This window comes from Thermobia domestica, chromosome 13 (genome assembly GCF_964235325.1).
Source record: "Thermobia domestica chromosome 13, izTheDome1.hap1.1, whole genome shotgun sequence".
Taxonomy (NCBI): Eukaryota; Metazoa; Arthropoda; class Insecta; order Zygentoma; family Lepismatidae; genus Thermobia; species Thermobia domestica.
This window is the reverse complement of record NC_137466.1, coordinates 75,522,601-75,542,459: the sequence shown is the minus strand read 5'-3', so window position 1 is coordinate 75,542,459 and position 19,859 is coordinate 75,522,601. Positions and strand designations below refer to the sequence as shown.

Below are 19,859 nucleotides of genomic sequence, written 5' to 3'. Positions count from 1 at the left end.
TTATTATTATTATTATTATTATTATTATTATTATTATTATTATTATTATTATTATTATTATTATTATTATTATTATTTTACATATTTGGTCCATTAAACTCTTACGATTACAAATCTTTTCTCCTCTGAAGTAAAAATAATGTTTTTAATGTCATGATTCATCAAATCTCTATTTTCTGAGTACTTACATATTCAGGAGCTTTAGTGACAAAATTTCCTGCAATATAAATCGAAAAGAAACCGATTGTCTGATTAGTGTTTATGATTGATTTACTTCCATTTTATTATTATCTCCTTTGTCTTATAACCGTGGAATATTAATTTAAAATTTCGTTTAATTTGATTTCTCATGAATACACTTCACTAGTGAAAAGTAATTAAGAAATATATTAGTTCTTAATAATAATTTGCTTATATTTCTACTGAGAGTTTTGGAGATTTAATAAATGAGAGAAAATGTAGCAAATCAAATATGCACAGTTCAGTCAGTTACTTTAAGTTCAAACTAGATTTTTAAAGTTAGCCGGTTACTTGTATATTTATTACAGATGTACGTCATCAAGATAATAATTAATACCTGTAAATGTAAACAATAATTCGGTGCGTATATATATCTAATAATATTTGGTGTATTCGTACATAAACTATCACAATAGCTTACCTTGTTTCTAAATGAGAAGACTTTCATGCATCGTTCTATGAGGAAAAAAACAATAATTGTTACAAAAGTGCTTGTAGCTCTCCATAATACTTCGTCTTCACTTCCTTCTAAGCCAAAAGCCTGGAATGTATAATACACATTAGCTGAACCTTACATGGTAAATGTACTATGGAAATTTCATTTATTATTAAACATTTGTGAACACAATACAATGTATTATCAAACATTTGTGTAAAAATCTTATTTCTCAAATCAATCTTCTTGAAGTTTTAATTATTATCAGTCATAAACTTCTACACTGAGAAGATTGAATGGATTTTTTTGATTTGGACCCATTAAAAATATCGAGTCTTTAATGTTAATATGCGATTAAAATAACTACTTTTCTTATCATAAGCCAAAATTATATTCTTCTCGCTGTTTGATAAAGCAAGTTTATACAGAAAGATACAATACAATAAAATACAAGTCAGAATTTTATCTGGAAGGGGAACATTTCAAACTCTATTTAAATGTAGGTTGTAAAATTAAGAATAATTTGCAGCCGATAATAATAACCCCCATTGAAGATACTTTTATTTCAGTATATATGACAGCAATCTTAAACTATGACTTGTCAGGAAATATTTGCTTTCCAGTACAAGTCAAGTTTTTAATTACAATTACACTGTGTTATCACCTGCGATAAAGTTTTAAATAACTCCAATTTAGTGAATTTTCATAGATAACTTGGTTTCAAACAGGCTCTGAAAATCGACTTTCATTTAGAATAATAGAACTTGATTTTCTAAAACATATTTCTGTATATATTGTCGTGCCAAATTTCTTTTAAATGTAATATATTCCTTGTAATAAATAGGAAAAGAAATGTTACTCTGATACACTAACTACCAAATATATCAAGTGTATGAAAAATAGCATGAAAATTTATATTCTGTTAAAAGTTTCTCTACCTGAGAAAGTTTTCAGTATTGTGAGATCCATACAAATAATTAAAAGAAAAGAAAATTCCTGTACGCAATAATTAAACCCAACAGTAAGTGCTTTTGAATTGCTTAGAACTATTTTTTGGTGTTTTTTCAAAAACGTTGTACCTAACCATCCTTTTCATACAGCTTTATTTATTATTATTATTATTATTATTATTATTATTATTATTATTATTATTATTATTATTATTATTATTATTATTATTATTATTATTATTCAAAGGACAAGTAGATGTAATATATTTTGATTTTTCTAAGGCCTTCGACAAACTTCCTCATGATAAATTAATCAAGGAACTTAATTCATGTGACCTATCACCAATCTTTATTAGATAGTTTATCTCATACTTAACTTGCAAAAGATTTATAGTAAAATATAAAGGTCATGTTTCTGATATATATAATATTTTTTCTGGTGTTCCTCAGGGATCTAATTTAGGTCCACTTTTGTTTCTTTTGTTTGTCAATGACCTTAAAGAAAATATTAATTGTCAATTTCTCATGTATGCTGATGACTTGAAGATTTATCGTGATATAAATGATGCTAGTGATTGTGCTAAATTACAAGATAATATTAATATCATTGTTAATTGGTCAAAGACTAAAGCTTTACATTTGAATTTTAATAAAACATGTTTGGTATCTTTTATCTTAAAAACAAATCCTGTTTATTATAACTATGTTGTCGAAAATGTGATGGTTAAAAAGCTTGTTTCTATAAAAGATCTAGGTGTTCCTTTTGATACCAAATTGTTATTCAATAAACATTTGGAAAATATAGTTTCCAGAGCGAGAAGAAATCTAAGAAACACAAAATGGATCTCTAAGGACTTCTCCTCTTTAAAAACTTGTTTAATTTTATATTATGCAAATGTTAGAAGTCAACTTAAATATTGCACCAGCATTTGGAACAAAGGAACCCAGTATTTTCAAAGGGATATAGAAGTAGTACAAAACTTATTTCTTTCATGGCTAAAATGGAAAGTTAAGTTTCTATCAGGAAAAGCCCATGATGAAATTAGATACCATCTTCGCCTATTAAAATTATCTGAAAGAAGAACTTTATTTGACATTAAACTGCTTCATAATTTTTGTCTGGTAGGTTACCAGTGATTGAGGCCGTTAGTTTTGGTGTTCCTAACATAGCTAGAAGAAACTTTAAAATTTTCAAATATAACTCGAATTTTAGTGATGCGCCTATATATAAATGTCTGTTAAATGCAAACAACTATTTACATGTCACTGATTTTTTACACCTGATTTTCCTTTTATCCAAAGAAAGTTTACGACTTATCACTTATCATAATCTATTTTTTTCATAATCACAATTTCATCACTGTCTGTACATGCCTTTTGTTTTGTTCTCTTTTTCATAATTTGATTGTAATTTTAGTTGTGTTTTATGTAATATGTTTGTCTGCTGCTATTGCATGTATTATTTTTTCTCTACTTAATATTATAGTATGTATGATTGTTTTATTGTCTATGTACTGTACTTGAAATTGTAAATGGACTATTAGTCTGTAATTTCCAATTAATAATAAAAAATATTATTATTATTATTATTATTATTATTATTATTATTATTATTATTATTATTATTATTATTATAGATTTAACATCTCACGATTATGCTCCGTAGCTAAGAGAGACGATTATGATAAACGAAATGGTTAATGAAGAAAGTGAGAGGAGACTAGAGGATTCCTAGAATACTCACATCCAGTGTGTGTCCATCACAAAGCCCACTTAAGGAGAGCTGAAATTGAACCAGGGACCTCATGCACCAGAAATGAGTGTCCTACTACTAAGAATCGTGCCTCCCCCTATACATTGGCTTATCGAGTTTTAATACTGCGGCAATTAGAGCAATTTGTTAAAACAGACAATCATTATGTTGGAACGTTTTTTTTTGGGATGGTAAAATAAATAGAAAATTTTTGTACTTGTGAAAAATTGTTATTGTTTATTCTTTCTCCCCGCTCCCACATTAAATATGAAATTTAGTACGATTTTAGTCAATTACACTTTAAACAAATTAGTTTGGGAAACAAAAAGATTGTGAACGCCTCATTTGCGCTTTTTTTCTACAGCTTTCTTTGTTTGATCCTTTGAAACTGTTGCTTCTGGATTTATATTGGATTTATTATTTATGCGTACTTCAATATGTAACATATCAGTACAGTTTACTAAAGAACAGTGAAGATGAAAATGTTAACACATAATAGACATAATAGACACATAACACATAATTATCTTGTATATATATATATATATATATATATATATATATATATATATATATATATATAAATTATTTTTTCATAAACACTGAACTTACTAAAGCTAGAGAAGGAAGTATAGTAAGTATTTCATATACTTATTTTGTTTAGTGACATAGTTAAGGTATATCGTCAATATATTATTGATTTTAATGCTTACATGTGGTAAAAGATGAAGTAGTGCATCTCCTGCTAGTGTCCCAACTGCCATAGCAACCAAAAAATTCAATACTTGTTGAAACAATAACGCTTGCATAATGGGAATTAATAAAGCTCCAAACAATCCACACACGCTCATCACAATAATACTTATTGTTGAATACACCCAAACTGAAATATGAAATTGGGTTAAAAATATGTTTTTGAGATTTGAATAGAACTTGAACTTTTTCGAACGTTAATATATTTCCAACAAATCTTAATTTTGATATTTATTTACTTACTTATCCATTATTGTGGATGTTAATGGGTAATAACTAAGACTTGTGCTTTGTTAAATAAATTCTTTTCAAGCATATATTAACTACCTGTAATAGGTATTGTCTTCATTTTAAACCTCTACAGGAATCAATTCATAATTACATGCGTTGGTGAACCGAAGCCATTAGTTTTTTTGTAGTATTAAATATATGTATAAATAAGTGAATTAAAATATCCTACAACAAGCACATAAACTTTACAAGTAAAATAGGCTATACTGGAGAGAAATGTATCCAAAAATGAACAATATGAATCCTACGAAATTGGTTATAAGAATTATATTTTGTCAGTAACACTCTGCGTAATTTCAATAAGCTATTCTACAAATATTTGTACTGAATATAATACCTTAAAATAATACGTGCATTCAATAATCTTTTTTATGGCAAATGTGACATTTTCACTGTCCGCTTTAGTAATAGTGACCATGGTAGAAAATTATTAAAACGACTGCACTTATCACTGATAACAGGGAATTCATATTAACCTTTCGTCACTTGTGCCTTCTTTTGTAGCGTGAGTATTCGAATATTCGCATTCTTAACATAGAAACGTTTTAAGGTCACCGCAAAATTTTTACACTCAAAAATAAATTATCATAAAAATCAACTACTCAAATCTTGCAACTCTCTTCTCCTCCACCCACTTGCCACTCCAAAGCCTCAGACAAAGTCTCTCATATCCATTTCAGAGTGCTTGTTAAACACCCTCCCCTCTCATTCCATGAAGATCAACACAAGCATCAGATCAGTACCACGAAATAAAACAAAGTCACATGGACTCATAGCCAGCGAATAAGGGACTAAGAAACCACAATAATGATTTTTTAAAGTCAAAAATTTATTGTTGAAGACTGCCGTGCCACATGGTTCTTTGAAACTATCTTCGCGCACAGTTACCCTCCTCTTCCTCCCCTGAGCAAGATGATATGCAAAAATAAACATTTACCATATGTATACGAACACCTGAAATTATGTGAACTTGGAACCGTTCCAACCTATTTCACTATTAATGTCGTGATCAACGCTATTAGTGTTCAGTTGTAGATCTCCATCACTTTCTTGAGCCATTGATTTCCGTTTCTTATTGTCAGTCTCAAATCACTCATATGAAGCCACCTTCGTATTTCAGGATCCCTGGTGCGTGACATTGACACATTAACAAAATTCAGTTTATAAACAATAAATCTGAAATAGTCGATCGCCGGTTGGAAGATTTCGAACTTCATAAGGTTTAATAGTTAAAACTTCTATCACACAAAGTTGAATGTTTTAGAAATACTGGTCATACCCTGCTGTTCGCCACTGCACAAGGAGTAGAACCACTTAAGGAATAGTAGCGGCGATTGACTCCGCTAATGCGACGATACGTAGATAGCATCTATAAAATTTATTGGTTTTTTAAACAGCACGAATGACAAAAGGTTATTGTCCAAGTGAAAGTAGCTTCTCTACAAAACTGTTTATACTTTAAATAAATACCATGAAAGTATTAAATTTATATGTATTTTATAATTTTAACAAACCTAAGTAATTTGAAGAAGCAGGCTTATCTCCTCCACTTATTTCTTCAAGTCGGTAGCAAGACCGATGATCTAACTCATAGATGATTGATGGACACAGATGTAGAAAATTCACCTGGTTAATAGTACTATGATATGGCTCTAATCCATACATTATTAAGATGTCCTGTGGTGAAAGACACCAACCTGGGCTCTACAAAGGGAAAGAAAATGTTTGCGATCACAGATGATTAGGTATAATTTGATACAGTAACCGGTAATTTCAGAAAAGAAAGAAAATAATACACCTCCATATTTTTAAATAAGGAGATATATCTTACATTGAGACATATATGTAAAATTAATAGTCTTGTTAATTTTACAAATAACAAAATTTATCTTAGGTATCATAGTAACTTTCTACGTAAGGTAATAGTCAAATGACAATTGAAAGGGGAAACGGTATAGGAATAGTTATAAATTCTACAGTATTACTAGTGTTTAACGAAAACATGGACATACATTAATCAGGGGCGCCCAAAGAAAATTTTCTTCGGGGGCCCATCTCCATGGTTGCTAAATTACGTCTGGTTTTTAATATACGTGGTTTGCTATATTACGTATACATTTTCGTGAGCCAGTCGAAAAAGTGGAGGCAACGAATTTTTACTTAAACCTATCGTAGAAATTGATGTTGTAAGAGAACTATGCTACTTACTGAGATGAAAGTGACAGTGGAATATACTCTCGTTAAGTTTTTCATTTCTATACTATCATGACGACAATACATGGTACACCTATGGTATATAGCCTAAAAGTATAATTAACTCTTTAATTCTAATTTTTGCTTAGCTAAAATACTGTCGAACAAAGTAACGTATTTTATCATGATTATCATGAGTATTTTTTGAGAAAACCAAACTTTTGTGGCGCTAAAAGGTATGTTTTTCATCACCAATAATAATTGACGGTTTTTATCTTCCTGAAAGAAAATGTTATTATTTATGTACTACATATGCAGCAAACTACACCGTTAATCAATATATTTAAGTTGTTAATTTTCTTTTCCTAACGGTGATACTCATGCTCCTTTATGCACATATTACTTGTAAATCAAAAATAAAATTAAAAGCCTCAACTTCTGCTCAGATACAATTTTAGCGGTTTGGGTACAAAACCTCGCGGCGACAACCTCGCCTGACCAAAACCTCGCCTGGCCAAAACCTCGCCTCCCAGAACCTCGCGGCCCAAAATCTCGCCGGACCGAAACCTCGCCTGGCCAAAACCTCGCCGCCCAAAACCTCGCGGGACAAAATCTCGCTTGGCCAAAACCCCGCCTGGTCAAAACCTCGCCGCCCAAAACGTCGCGGGCCAAAATCTCGCGGGGCCAAAACCTCGCCACCCAAAACCTCGCGAGCCAAAATCTCGCCGGGCCAAAACCTCGCCTTGCGAAAATCTCGTCTTCCAAAACCTCGCGCCCCAAAATATCGCCATACCCAAAATCTCGCTTGACCAAAATGTAAATGTTCCAACAGATGATAAGGATGACGGTATAAAAGACGCTGTTTCAGAAGAAGTATCACGGGTATTTGACCAAGTCCCGCGATACCATATGAAAATTCTATTTCTGTATTAGAGGATTTCAATGTGAAGGTAGGGTGACAGGATGTTTTTAAACTGGTTATAGGGAAAGAAAGACTGCATAAGGAAAGTAATGACAACTAACGGGGTTAGTTTCGTGAACTTTGGAACATCCAAAAACTTAAAATTTTAACAAAAATCTAATAATATTTATGAAAGTATGAAATAATATATGAGTTTCTACGACGTCCCTTGATTATGTCCTGTAGGTTAAAGGAGACGTAGATGACCAGGATGAAGGAAATGATCGAATAAAGAAAGTAGGAGGAAACGGGAATAACCCGAGAAAGCCTACGCACACGATGTTTTGTATATTATTATTATTATTATTATTATTATTATTATTATTATTATTATTATTATTATTATTATTATTATTATTATTATTATTATTATTATTATTTGTAATTTGGAATTGCATATTAAGAAACTCATTGGGTAAATTTTAAAGAAAAGTTTCATTCGCGGCGAGGTTTTGGCCACGCGATGTTTTGGGTGGCGAGATTTTGGGCGGCGAGATTTTGTCCCGCGAGGTTTTGGGCGGCGAGGTTTTGGCCACGCGAGGTTTTGGCCCGGCGAGATTTTGTCCCGCGAGGTTTTGGGCGGCGAGGTTTTGGCCACGCAAGGTTTTGGCCCGGCGAGATTTTGTCCCGCGAGGTATCGGCCGGCGAGATTTTGGGCGGCGATGTTTCGGCCACGAGATTTTGTCCGTATCCCAATTTTAGTAGCAGATAACCAATGACTAATGCAATTAATTTATGTAAAGAACACTATGATAGGGATCAAGAAAGCTTTTCCAGATCCTTCCCTCTGGTTTCTAATTTTTCTTTTCTCGCTATTTCTTCCTTTTCCAATCTCATGAAGAGTTTAGCGAAAGTACTTTTACTGTATCTCTTCTCTTGTGTGTGATTGTTTTTAGTATCGGGTTGTCTAAAAAGTACTGAGCCTTTAGAGATCAAAATTGATAAGACATTTATTTTTATTTGAAAATAACATATTGTGAAACCACATATTTACTACTTTGTTCAATGATCTTTTGCCATTTTTTTCGGCAACAGCATAATCCCATCGGTTAAAATTTCTGTGGGTTCTGATTTAAAAAAAAATGACCCAAGATTTTTACAGGTCTCTTTTGAAACTAACTTAGCAAAATAGGGAGTCCTGAATATATCGAAACAAATAACAGTCTAACGATACAAGATCCAGGCTACGTGGTGGATGCATTAAAATCTTTCAGTCAAGTTCTCTTAATTTCGAACGGGTCATTAAAGAAGTATGCCGTTTGGCGTTGTCAGGGTGGTATATGACACCCTTTGTGTTGACTAATTTCGAACGTTTCTTCTGAATAAATAGGTGTACTCGCGCTAATCATCTACTTATAGAACCGAGCCTATTGTCCTGCCCGGCGGCAGCAGCTTGTGATGTGCGATGTTCTTCCAGTCCCACTAAATAGACAGCATAACCTTCTTGGGCTTCACTGTGGGCTGTGCCATAGACTGTGGAGCTTCTCACCTAGATTACGATTTTTTTCGCACATTGCTGTCATAGGTTGTCCATTTTTCACCAATCGCGATTAACCGCTTCATAAATTGGTCGAGTTTGTTCCGTTCCAGTAGAGATTCAACAGATAGAAATTCAACCGAGAAAATGTTTTTAAATGAGATCATGTGGCATCCAAACGTCGAGCTTTTTTTTCGTAGCCAGCTTCCTCCAAATGGTTTAACGCTGTTTGATGGCAGATGTAAGATCATTGGCGATGTTCTGACATCTTACATGTCAGTCTTGCCCGACTTTTGCCAGAATATCATCCACTTTTTCAGTGATTGATTGTCCACTACTAAGATTGTTTTGGACAGCGGAATTTCTACAACGAAAGTGAATAAACTGTTTTTTTTTTTTTTTTTGGCAGTTGCTTTTGATAACGTATCTTGTCCATAAACAACATAAATTTCTTCATGGACCTGCGCAGCATTTGCTTCTTTATTAAAATAAATTGCAAAATGCAGCGCAGTTTTGAGTAAGTTCACTCATTTTCATGGTGCATGGAATCTCCTGCGCGGCTTTTCTTTTTTCGTAAACCCTGATATTCGAAACAAATGCCAAAAAGTATTAATGCTAACAACAGGTACATCGAAGGAGTGGAATAATCACGTAGAGGAAATTGATTTGAGATGGTTGAAGTTGCAACAAACCAGATTGAACTATAAATACAAATAAAATTGACGAAGTGATTTATATTTTAAAATAAGCCTACATTTTTATAGACAAAATTTTTATAACTTAAAAGTTCTTACAAACTTACTTCTGGTAAAATGACTGCTGCTCCTTCGCTGTGTTGATTCAACATTTCTTCGAGATCATTTAATACTTCTCCTGAAAGTAATAAATAAGATAGTACAAATAAATATATATTTTCTTTGTGTATTTCTTAAAGTAAGATCTTACGTACACTAGATGAGATCTTACTAGATCTTACGTAAGCTCGTACACTGGATGAGCTGTTGGATATTACTGTAGGTAAGTATAAATTTGTCAAATAGGACATCAATACCGATAGTTTAATTTATTCTAATTTTTCATTATATCGCATATTCGGTGGAAGACTGTTACAAGTCAAAAATACACATTTGAAGGAACATGACCCTTAAAGTTTGTTATTCTATCAAACTCGCTCCGTGGAATACTGGTATTTCTGCCATCTAGGGGTTAATTTGTTTAGTTACGTTTATGCGAAAATACGACCAGGTAGCGCTCGCTTCTCTCTCTCTCTCTTTATTCTCTTTTGAGCGATGATACCTCAAAATTTCCATTTTTTGAGTTGTAACACTCTTCCACCGGGTGTGTGATATGTTTCCATTGTTTCTGGATAACACTATTCATACTGACATTCCTATATTACTTGTTTTTGTTGCATTAAACTGTTAATTTCAAACAGTAGTAGAAATGGAAAATAAGAAGTGTCGGTATATTTTTGTACTTCAACATTCAACTATACCTTCCAGTAAAATTTCGAATTTTTGTATTAAAGTAGACACCTAAATTTTCTTGTTCGTATAGTAGTAATAATACTGTAATAGGGTGTTGGCTTGTCATTCCAGAGGTCCTGTGATCGAATCTTAGGAAGGTCATATTGACTGGAGTATTCCATGATTTACTCTAACCTACACCATGTACAGTAAATACCAGGATGGTACCTTGAACGTAGGCCCTGACGGACTCCTTTCACACATCACTTCTAATTTTCATATATATATATAAAACAGCGCAGTGTTTCCAGACAGCCTCTAACGTAGAAAAATTCGTTTTTGTTTCCTTCTCAGATAGTTGAGATCGACTTGCTGTAACATCTGCATGATATATTTCTTTCCCACGGGCAAATTCCTGGGTTTTGAAGTTTTGCAGTGGTGGTCCATTGGTCAAAAAGACTAAATGTGACACTGTGTTTAAAGTTAGTAAGTTTCTTGTAGGATCAGAATATCGTTCATATAACTGAAAATTCGTTTGCACTCAACTGTAGATATAATTTATGTGTTTACAATACCAAATAGTTGTTGTAAATCGCAACTGTCTTTCAATCTAATATCAACAGTTCTCTAAATCCTCGAATGTACTGTTGGGTCGTTCTGTGTGATAGTTTAGAAAGAACATAAATATCTAATTCAATTGTCACCGAAGTACACTTCCAGAACTTCAATTTTTTAATCCCTTCAATATATTTGTTCTGGTTTATGGTGTCCTCACTAGTGGTACATTACGAAGCTTGTGTTGTAAACATTCTGATTTTCATGATAGTGGCAAGGCTTCGCGAGAAATAGCTTTGTTTCATTCGATTGACTTTCCCCAGATGTAAGGTAATGTTCTGAAAGCATTCTGCGAATGCTTTTAAGGGAATTTAAAAATGTTTGCCAGAATAAGAACCAGTACACGTAGATACCAACATTCGACACTTTTGCTTTAAGAGATTATGAGCACATAAAAGTGTAGGAGAACGTTTTTTAAATTATAGAGATAGATCTTTCAGTTCCACCAACGAATCATAGAAAATACCCATATTGCAGACGAAAACATTCCATGCCTGTTACATATCTTTTTAATATACTGTAGGTAGCCATGCCCATATTTAACATTTTTTCGCCCAGAAAGATTGGAAAATCCCGTTCCTCTATATCGATTTTTCTCCCCAAAATTACAAAACTGGAGTAGAAAAAAATGATTAGAGAAAATTCCCGCCCCGGGACATGGCTATGTTGGTCCATGAGTAAATACAGCCGTATAAGTATCTCTTTCTTTACTGTCCCTTTTTGGATCGTTATTGGCTAGATTTAAATTATTCATTAATGCTTTGCCAGGTAGTATCATAGTACCAAATAGTGCAGAAAACATGCGGTCCCTCTGCAATCAACGACCGAAAATAGTGGTTTGTAGGAGGCGCAGCTAATCGTGCGCGTAAGGCTTTATGGAGAATTACTAGGCAACTTACGACTGAAATACAATACGTAGGAAGAAATCTTAAAATGTAAAAATGCAAGATCGCGGAATGAATACATGTGTGCTTGCTACATATAATAAACTTTATAGTTGTGTATTGACCATCAAAGGACAAGAAAGCAAACCAATTTGAGTGGAAATAGGTCCTTCTGCCCTCTCAGTTGGTAAGTACAAACTTATTTCATAGTTAGTATATAAATATAAAACTACATAAGTTTCATAAAATAGACTAAAGGAATTGTAAATACATATTTGCTGAAAATCTATAAAAATAAAATAAAATAGAAAAGCTATTGAATGCAAGATTCCCAACCAGGTTGACATTACGGACAGCTGGTTGCGTGCCATAAGTGGAAATAGCGCATAATAGACACTATTAAAAAACACAAGAAAGCAATCTAAATTAATAGCTTCTGGGGAATTACACTCTCACTACACATCAGGGTTTGCAATAAATCAAGATGGATAGTACATCAAAATTTTCAGGTGTATCCTATCTAGAAATGATAGAACTTCTCAAGTATCTGCAGGAGATATTACAAGCATGAAAGGAAGAAAAACAGGAACACAAAGGAGTAGAAACCACGAAAAAAGAAAAAAGGGAATCACCTGTAGACAGAGAAAAAGAAAGAAGATAACTTACAAGAAACAATTTTAGTACAGGGAAACAAAAGTGAAGACGAGGAAGATAAAAGCAGAAAAAAATAGGCCTAAACAGAATGGAAAAAATTGAGAAATCGATACAATTCGTACACACATAGTGAAACAGAGTAAAGGTAGTAGCAACATCTTAAAGAGTATCAGGACACATATAACTCAACAGTTGGTAAAATAAGCTAAGACGATAAATGATAAGGGGATAAATGAATATATACGGCAAGAGAACACACAACTGAAAGAGAAAATTAAAAACTGAAGGCAAAATAGTAAAACTAAAGGTGGGAAAAGGAAATGTTGAAGCAAAACTTTTTATTTGACTGTTGCGACAACTACACTAGCAACACATATACACACAAAGAAAATACAACAAACTATGGAGCAGACAAAGCAAAGGAAGAAAATGATGGGAGCAGTAAACCCAGTTAGTGAAAAAATAACAGTTGTAAAAATGACAAAAAGAAGTAATCGTTGAGACAGTGGTAGAGGAGAATATGAAGAAAGTAATCGAAAACAATAAATAAATAAATGAGACAGTAATAATAGAAAAACAAAAGAAGAAGAACCTGCTTTTAATAATCTACAATGTATCAGCTGAATTTATCGACAAAGAAATTGTAGAAACTTTGATAGACCAAAATTTTCGTAAAGAAGAGCGAAGAAACAAAAAGAGATATCAAGCCAAGTGTTAGAATAGGTCTGCGAGGTCAAAACAGATGTCATTTAGTAATCGAAACAAGTAAAGAAATAAGGAGAAAATTAGTCAACAATGAAAGAGTTGATTTGATTTATGAAGCACATAGAATCAAAGACTTCATTAACAGTGTCTAAATGTTTTACCTGTGGTGATCTTCCACATTTGAGTAGACATTGCAAGAAAGAGAACGAAGTCTGTTTCTTCTGCGGAGAGAGAAATCACGAAATGATCAACTTTAAGAACAAAAGATAAAACAAAGATCTGCATATATTGTAGAAAACAGAGGTATAAAATGTGAAGCAAAAATGAATAGAATATGCCACGTAAGTTATTAGGAAGATGAATTGTAAAAAAAAAAAAAAAAAAAAAAAAAAAAAAGATTGTTAAATGGATAAATACCCATTTCTTTCTATAGAAAAGAAAACCAATTATATATATAAAAGCTGAAATAACCGTTCTTCGCACGGGAAGAATAGATTTATGAAAAATATATACTCGCTAATAATTCTTGATTAACATCAGAATTATTCTCTTTGCTCTTGGAATTCCTTATGTTTCATTGTTTCACTGAACTTGTTTCTAGGCAATTTAAATTGTATTATAAGTTTTCCATGTTTTCGCGTGCTATTTCGATTATATGCTTTACTACTTTCTCAAATATATCAAAAATCGGTCTGTCAAGAACTATGCTCATTTCTCTTAGGTTGTTTCTTACTTGTTTTATTTTTTATTTCTTAATAAAATTATCACAGTTCCATACGACATGTTGTGGGTTTAGGTTTCCCACAAACACAAATATAACTATTTTCTATATTTAGTCTTTTAAAATGTGTTTTAAATGGTCTGGGTCCTCATAATAATTTTATTGTTTCTTTTTCCACCGGCTGTAATTTCTTTCTTATAACTAATGTAGGTATATATGATTTTAGCTTAGATCCCTTTCTAGTATTTATCAATTCCTTCTTCCATATATCTTCTACCAATTTATTAGATTCTTCCTCTTTTTCTGGTATTTTCCCTATAATTTCTGGAATTTTATGGTTTCCTTAAATTCTATCCATGGTCTTGTTCAATTTTTCAAAACTACTAGGTGTAGTAGCTCTTCTAATATTAAAGTATTTATTTAAGCTTTCTATCGGAATTGTTCTGATAATTTTATTAGTTCTTATTAGTAGATCTATATTTCTCTAAACTCTACTGTATCTTACTCCGGAACAGTAATTTATTATGAGTATTAGTACTACTGTATAATTTTATCGTATATTGTATAATTTTATTGTGTTTTATTGTATAATTTTATAATTCTATCAGGTAAGTTATAATCTTTTTAGCCACAGTTAACAGTTGGTTTCTTAACTTTAACGCCTTTTATGTTACCTCTGTTATATGTTTTTGATAGTTTAGATTTTCACCCAACCATAATCCTAAATATTTAAAGTTCTTTAGTTTCTCAATGTTCTTATTATTTAAGAATTGATTACGTTTTTAGTGTTATACCAAATGTCATATATGTTGTTTTTGTCCGGACAATCTTAGTTTTTGTTGTTGTTGTGTTGTTGTTGTTGTTGTTGTACGACTTATTTAATTCCTCTAACACTTTAAGTCTTATTTTCAATGTCCCTTCTTGATGGTCCTTTTATTACGATTGCAATAACTAGTTCTTTTATGTGCTCTGTTGATTCTAAACACGGTTGTATTGCTATATCCCATATTGTGGGTCCGGAAGTCAAGCCTTGTGGCCATCCTTTTGTACTTTTACTTACTATGTGCTCTGATCCGCTAACTGCAACATATTTTTTTTTTTATTTCTGTACAATAACTTTTCATTGCTTCAAATAGAATATTGTTTGTTTCAATTTTCTTCAACTGATTGAATAGAGATGAACATCATAAGTAGTCAAACGCATCACTTATGTCTACGAGGTTTTGTGTTTCTTATATCCACTTATGTCTACGAGGTTTTGTGTTTCGTTTTATTTTTTTGTCAGCATTACTTCCTGGAAAGATAGGATCATATCTTTCTGAGTGTGACAAATTGGTGAGGTCTGTACAGATCAAGAGTCAGGCCTATCCTTCTGAGTGTTAGAACTGAGTAAGATCTCTACAGATAACGCGTCAAATCTACTTCCATTATCTTCGATATTATCAGTTGATGCAACGTTCTATTCATATGGCAACAAATTGTTCTCGTTGTTAGTGGATGTTTGCAAACTATGGTGCAAATTCAGAATCGGGAATTGTTGTAGGATCAAAAGAAAATAATCCAGTTGTATTAATTCACTGATAATATATTTACAAGGAATGTGCGTGATATCGAAGGTTTAGAACCACACGAAAATGTGCTTAGAATATACATCGCTCATCCTAAAAAAGTGGTATAAGCAGGGGTGGACTGGCTATGTAAAAAGGGCGCGGTCACACTTTGGGAGGGCGCCGTCCATCTGAGGCTTTCGCTTGTATGGAATACCCCCTCCTAATAAAAGAAAGTGCCGGGGGCTTCCCCCGGAAAATTAGTACACACACACAAAAAAAAAGATTAAGTAGCTATTGCAGTTAATCACGATAGAATTATACACATTCAATATTTTCATAAACAAACAAAGAGACTTTGAGTACTAAATACGAGGCGTATTTTTTAAGTAAGGTCCGTTTTGTTGTAGACACTAGTAGTTCGCGCGCATACCAAAACTAGCGTGTGCGTCGCGTACCGGCATGCCTCAGGAACAACTGTGCTCAATTTCATCTCTGTAGCTGACCTGTACGGTTGTATTCTGTGCTTTAACAATGTTTAAGACTATCAAGTCGCCCGCCGCGTATGAGGTTCGCTCAGTGATACGGTTTTTGTCAGCAAGTAACGTGTCTGCTGCAGAAATTCATCGACAGATTTGCGAAGTGTACGGTGATACTGTTATGAGTGCAAGCAAAGTGCGTAAGGGGGTACGAGAATTCAAAAATGGCCGTGACAACGTCCATGATGAGGACCGCTCCGGTCGCCCTTCTTCGATTCACTGTTCAACAAATTTTGATCGAAAGTATGTAAATTCTTTGAAATTGCGATTTGTACATGCATTTAAGCATAATATGAAAGGAAATGATAATAGAAAAATTTTCTTAGCTCAGGTTGTAAAAAAAACGCCCTTGTACAACAGTAATATATACAAATGTATTAATATTTATAGAAAATTTAAGCAAAATCCTTGTAAAAACCTACACTTCACTTTTTTTTATCTATTTCACTGTGATGTGATAAGCTGGGGAGTTAAGAAGTACCCTAACCTATAGCTTTCTATACCCTTGTACTTCCTTTTTCAAAATTGCGCAAATACCAGTTTCACAGCGATACAGAAAATAAAGTAACCGTGGTCAAGTTAAACATTAACAATTCCGTAATAAAAATCAGTATTAACATCAAAACATAAAAAATATGTACAAATACCTTTTTGTGCAAGAACTACACTGCAATGTAGACAAAAGTTTCAAGTGATCCCTTGTACAGGATTATGTTTATTTTATTTTGAGCGTCTTCGCTTGTCTTGCCTTTTGTAGGTTACATCTGGAGCATCCCTTGCAATAGTCCTACAGTAGTCGGCTAATATGTTAGAACTCCACTTTCCCTCATATCTCTTCTCCATGGCTGCAATATCTTGATGGAAACGCTCACCATGTTCGTCACTTACTGCTCCACAATCTTCGGGAAAGAAGTCTAGATGTGAATAAAGAAAGTGGACTTTCAGAGACATATTGCAACCAAGAGTTTCGTAGCACAATAGCAACTTTGCTACCAGTTGTTTGTAATTTGTTGCTCGGTGTCTTCCCAAGAACTGTGAACAAACACTCTTCAAGTTTTCCCACGCAGCTTTCTCCTCACCTTGGAGAATTTCGTCGAACTTGTGATCTTTGAATAGTTGTCTAATCTGTGGCCCTATGAAAACACCCTCTTTAACTTTGGCATCACTTAATCGAGGGAATTGTCCTCTTAGGTACTTGTAGGCCTCATCCTCTTGGTTCATGCTCTTAACAAAACTTTTCATAAGACCTAATTTAATATGTAGAGGGGGAAGCAAAATTCGGTTACGATCTACCAGTCGTTCATGCTGCACATTTTTCACTCCCGGCTGAAGAGTTTCTCTGGTACTCCAATCACTTTTACGGTAATGAGATCCACGATCTCTACTGTCCCATTCACATATAAAGCAACAATACTTTGTATACCCTAACTGCATACCTAGCAACAGTGCTATTACTTTAAGGTCACCACAAATGAGCCACTGAAAATCGTAATATTTAATGGCTTAAGTAAACGATTCAAGTTTTCATAAGATTCCTTCATATGAACTGCGTAACCTACAGGAATTGAAGGAAGTTCATTTCCAATATGTAAAAGCACTGCCTTTGAACTCACCTTGGACGAATCTATAAAGAGCCTCCACTCCGTAGGTTCGTAATTAATTTTAAGTGCCCTCATGAGACCATTTACATCTGTACATTCCACAAGTGTGTCTTCCATAGTAAAAAATGAAGTGAACATCTTCTCCCTATTCCGATACACTGAAATATTTACTTTTTCCTGCAATAAATTCCATTGCTTTAAGCGTGACGCTAAAATTTCGGCTTTGCTTTTCGAGAGGTCCAAGTCTCTGATTAGATCACTTAGTTCCTCTTGAGTAAGTTTATGTGGTTCACATGGAGGTTCTTTTACAACAAACGTAGGGTCCTTCGAAGTACTTGATTCAGGAGCTTCAACGTCTTGATCATCATCAGAAAAAAGGTCGTATTCTTTAGGTGGGTCAGGAACAGGTAGTCCTTCTCCATGTGGAACAGGGCGCATTGCAGAAGGAATGTTAGGATAGATCAAGGCCCGCTTCTTCTTCGTGGAAGTACCCTTCTTGACGGAAGGAACCATACAAAAATAACAGTTTCTGATGTGGTCGCTTGGCTCCCTCCAAATCATGGGCTCTGCAAAAGGCATTGAGCGCCCCTTCCCATTAATCCAATTTCTTAGATTGCTGGCACAAGTGTTACACACAATGTGGGGTGCCCAAGATTTATCTTGGTCTCCAATTTTACAACCAAAGTAATATTGATAGGCTTTTCTTATTAGTGGTGTTATAGTCTGTTTTTGTGAGGAAAATGTCACTTCCCCACACACGTAGCAGAAGCTATCCGCACTGTTTACACAATTTCGCGGCATTTTTGTTTATTGAAATCCTCAAAATGTCACTTGAAATAGTTCCGATAACTATTTAAAAATATACATTCGAAATACCAGTATTTTTGAGTACTTGTAGTTGTATTTTTATGTCCTGCACTACACAAACGTCACACCCAAAACGCTGATAACTGCACCAAACCTATCTTTTCTAACAATAGCAGAACACTACTGAGATAAGGAACGCAATGAAACCAAGCGTTCATATAGTTTCTCCAGTGTTGCCAGATCAGTGTAACATTTTACCCCAAACGAAGCGAATATATTTATTTTTAAATCGTTATTATAAGACATGCCTGTAAAACGAAAAGTAGAGCTAATATTCGAAAATAACTTTCAAATTCGTGATCAGCACCACAAAATCAATAAGAATTAGCTGATTTTGTTCAATTTACATTTTCGTTGTTGAACAGTGTTACAGACGATTTGGTGGCTTCAGTTGAAGCGAGGGTTCGTGAGAACAGGCGCTTCACAATAACAGGTCTCTCAAACGAATTTCCTGACGTGTCGAGATCAGCGCTTTACAAAATTGTTTCTGAACACCTAAAGTTAAGGAAACTGTGCTCCCGTTGGGTCCCGAAACTCCTAAAGAGGACCACAGAAACCAAAGATTTGAGTGTGCCGTGAAGTTCTTGACTCGTTATCACGAAGAAGGTGACGGCTTCTTGAGTCAGATCGTAACTGGAGACGAAACATGGGTTTCGTATATCACGCCCGAATCGAAGCAACAGAGCATGGAATAGAGACACACACATTCGCCTGTAAAGGTGAAGGCCAAACAGACTCTGCCCCAGCGCAAAATCATGGCGTCGGTGTTTTGGGATAGGCATGGTGTTTTGTTGGTCGACTTCATGCAACGAGGAGCCACTATCAATGCAGAAGCATACTGCCAAACCCTGTGAACTACGCAGAGCGATTCAAAACAAACGACACAGCATGCTGACAAAGGGCATTGTTCTTCTCCATGACAATGCAAGACCTCACACTGCAGGTCAGACCCGCGATTTGTTGGACAGTTTTGGCTGGGAAGTGTTAGACACCCACCCTACAGTCCTGATCTTGCGCCGAGCGATTACCATCTGTTTCTCCATCTCAAACAACACCTCAGTGGCAACCGTTACAATGATGACGACGATGTGAAAACGGCAGTGAACGCTTGGTTATCGGAGCAGGCGGCAAGTTTTTATGAAGAGGGTATTTTGAAATTGGTTGAGAAGTATGATAAGTGTTTGAACAAACTTGGCAACTATGTCG

At 34.0% G+C, this 19,859-nt stretch overlaps 1 protein-coding gene across 1 annotated transcript in view; it reads right to left on the bottom strand.

Annotated features, from left to right (window-relative positions):
• LOC145668253 (zinc transporter ZIP5-like) overlaps positions 1 to 19,859 on the bottom strand; it is an 83,632-nt gene that overhangs the window by 19,112 nt on the left and 44,661 nt on the right. Inside the window, exons 2-5 of the mRNA XM_081735941.1 lie at positions 9,857 to 9,927; positions 5,938 to 6,127; positions 4,093 to 4,262; positions 662 to 781 (exon numbers count right to left, since the gene is read on the bottom strand). Coding sequence (XP_081592067.1) covers positions 662 to 781; positions 4,093 to 4,262; positions 5,938 to 6,127; positions 9,857 to 9,927 — 551 coding nt within the window. The remainder of the gene's footprint in view (positions 1 to 661; positions 782 to 4,092; positions 4,263 to 5,937; positions 6,128 to 9,856; positions 9,928 to 19,859) is intronic.